Source organism: Orycteropus afer, unplaced genomic scaffold (genome assembly GCF_000298275.1).
Source record: "Orycteropus afer afer isolate SDZICR_OR568_19922 unplaced genomic scaffold, OryAfe1.0 scaffold00114, whole genome shotgun sequence".
Classification (NCBI taxonomy): domain Eukaryota; kingdom Metazoa; phylum Chordata; class Mammalia; order Tubulidentata; family Orycteropodidae; genus Orycteropus; species Orycteropus afer.
The window spans coordinates 8,174,002-8,175,477 of record NW_006921701.1 but is presented as its reverse complement, the minus strand read 5'-3'; the positions used below and the strand labels follow the sequence as shown (position 1 = coordinate 8,175,477).

General features: G+C 37.8%; 1 protein-coding gene across 1 annotated transcript in view; it reads right to left on the bottom strand.

Annotated features, from left to right (window-relative positions):
- SLC49A4 (solute carrier family 49 member 4) overlaps nt 1-1,476 on the bottom strand; it is a 157,714-nt gene that overhangs the window by 58,736 nt on the left and 97,502 nt on the right. The window contains 1 exon segment of the mRNA XM_007943929.1: nt 1,254-1,266. Within this exon segment, the coding sequence (XP_007942120.1) occupies nt 1,254-1,266 (13 nt within the window).

The window sequence follows — 1,476 nt, the reverse complement described above, 5'->3', positions numbered from 1 at the left end:
ATGAGTCGGAAACAACTCGACGGCACTTAACAACAATAACAACAATAGGAGCTCTGGTGGCCTAGTGCCTAAGGCATTTGACTGCTAGCCAAAAGGCTGGTGGTTCCAAACTACCAGCCACTCCTTCAAAGGAGGACTGTGCAATCTACCTCCATAGAGGTACTGTCTCAGAAACCCAAGGATGGGTCGCCATGAGTTGGAATCAATTCAATGGCAGTGAGTTTAGTTTGTTTTTTTGGTGCTATGGGCTGAACTATGCCTCCCATTCCCATCTCCTAAAAAACTATGTGTTGGAGTCTTGACTCCTACACTTGTGGATGTGATCCCATTTGCGAATAGTGTTTTCTTTGTCATGTTAATGAGGACATATCAGTGTGGAGTGTGTCTTAAACCTAATCACTTTTGAGATATAAAAAGATCACAGAGAAGTAGGTACAAACAGGGAAGACAGGTGTCATATGGAAGATCGCCAAGGAACTAAGGAACAGAAGGTGAAAGAGACAAAGATCTTTCCCAAGAGCTGATAGAAAGGGCCTTCCCTAGAGTTAGTACTCTGAATTCAGACTTCCAGCATCCTGAACTGTGTGAAAACAAATTTTCGTTTGTTAAATACCAACCACTGCTGGTATTTCTGTTATAGGTCTTCAGTATTCACTAACTCAGTGTTTGTGACAACTTCATAAAACCTAACTACTATGAATAGCAAGAATCTACTACGTTCTTCATTTCTTCCTATATCTTTGATCTTATATTTGTGACGATTTTTGTTTTGCCTAAAGAACACTGTCTTAGTTTCCTAGTGCTCCTATCTATCAGCTGGTCAAACATTAAAAATACTAACATTACCAATCACGTGGAAAATGAGAAATGTCATATACTGCTGATGGGATCGTAAATTGGTGTAACCACTTTAGGAAGGTTCAGCATCACCTACTTATGCATATCCCATACCAGTAATTCCAGTCCTAGACTCAATAGAAACGTGTATAGAAATGCATCAAGAGACACAGAAAAGAACATTCACATAGCATTGTTTATGACAGCTGAAAACTGGAAATGATCCATATATTCATCAAGAGCAGAATGAATAAATAAGTTGGTTTTTCATATGATGGAATATCATACCAGTGCACTGGATTTCTTCCATTTACCCTCCAAATCTCTCTTTATCCTCTCTACCCTTCTATCTGGGAGCAAAGAAGAGGAATGGATGGCAGAAAACTGCAGTGGTTACTTTTTAAAAAGCGACATACCCTGATTCTGAGACTAGAGAGAAAATGGGAAATTAGGTGTAGGAATAGTCACATATTTGATGATGAGATCTTAATCTTCTTTATAAAGTACTAAATAAGTATAAAAGATGAAGCCAAGAAAATAAGATTTTCCTCTTTACTTTTCAATCTGTTTATCAGCATCATTAATATCACCCAAAGAAATGTGAAATTCAAGGGTTTTATCAAAATCAAGGGAAAAAAA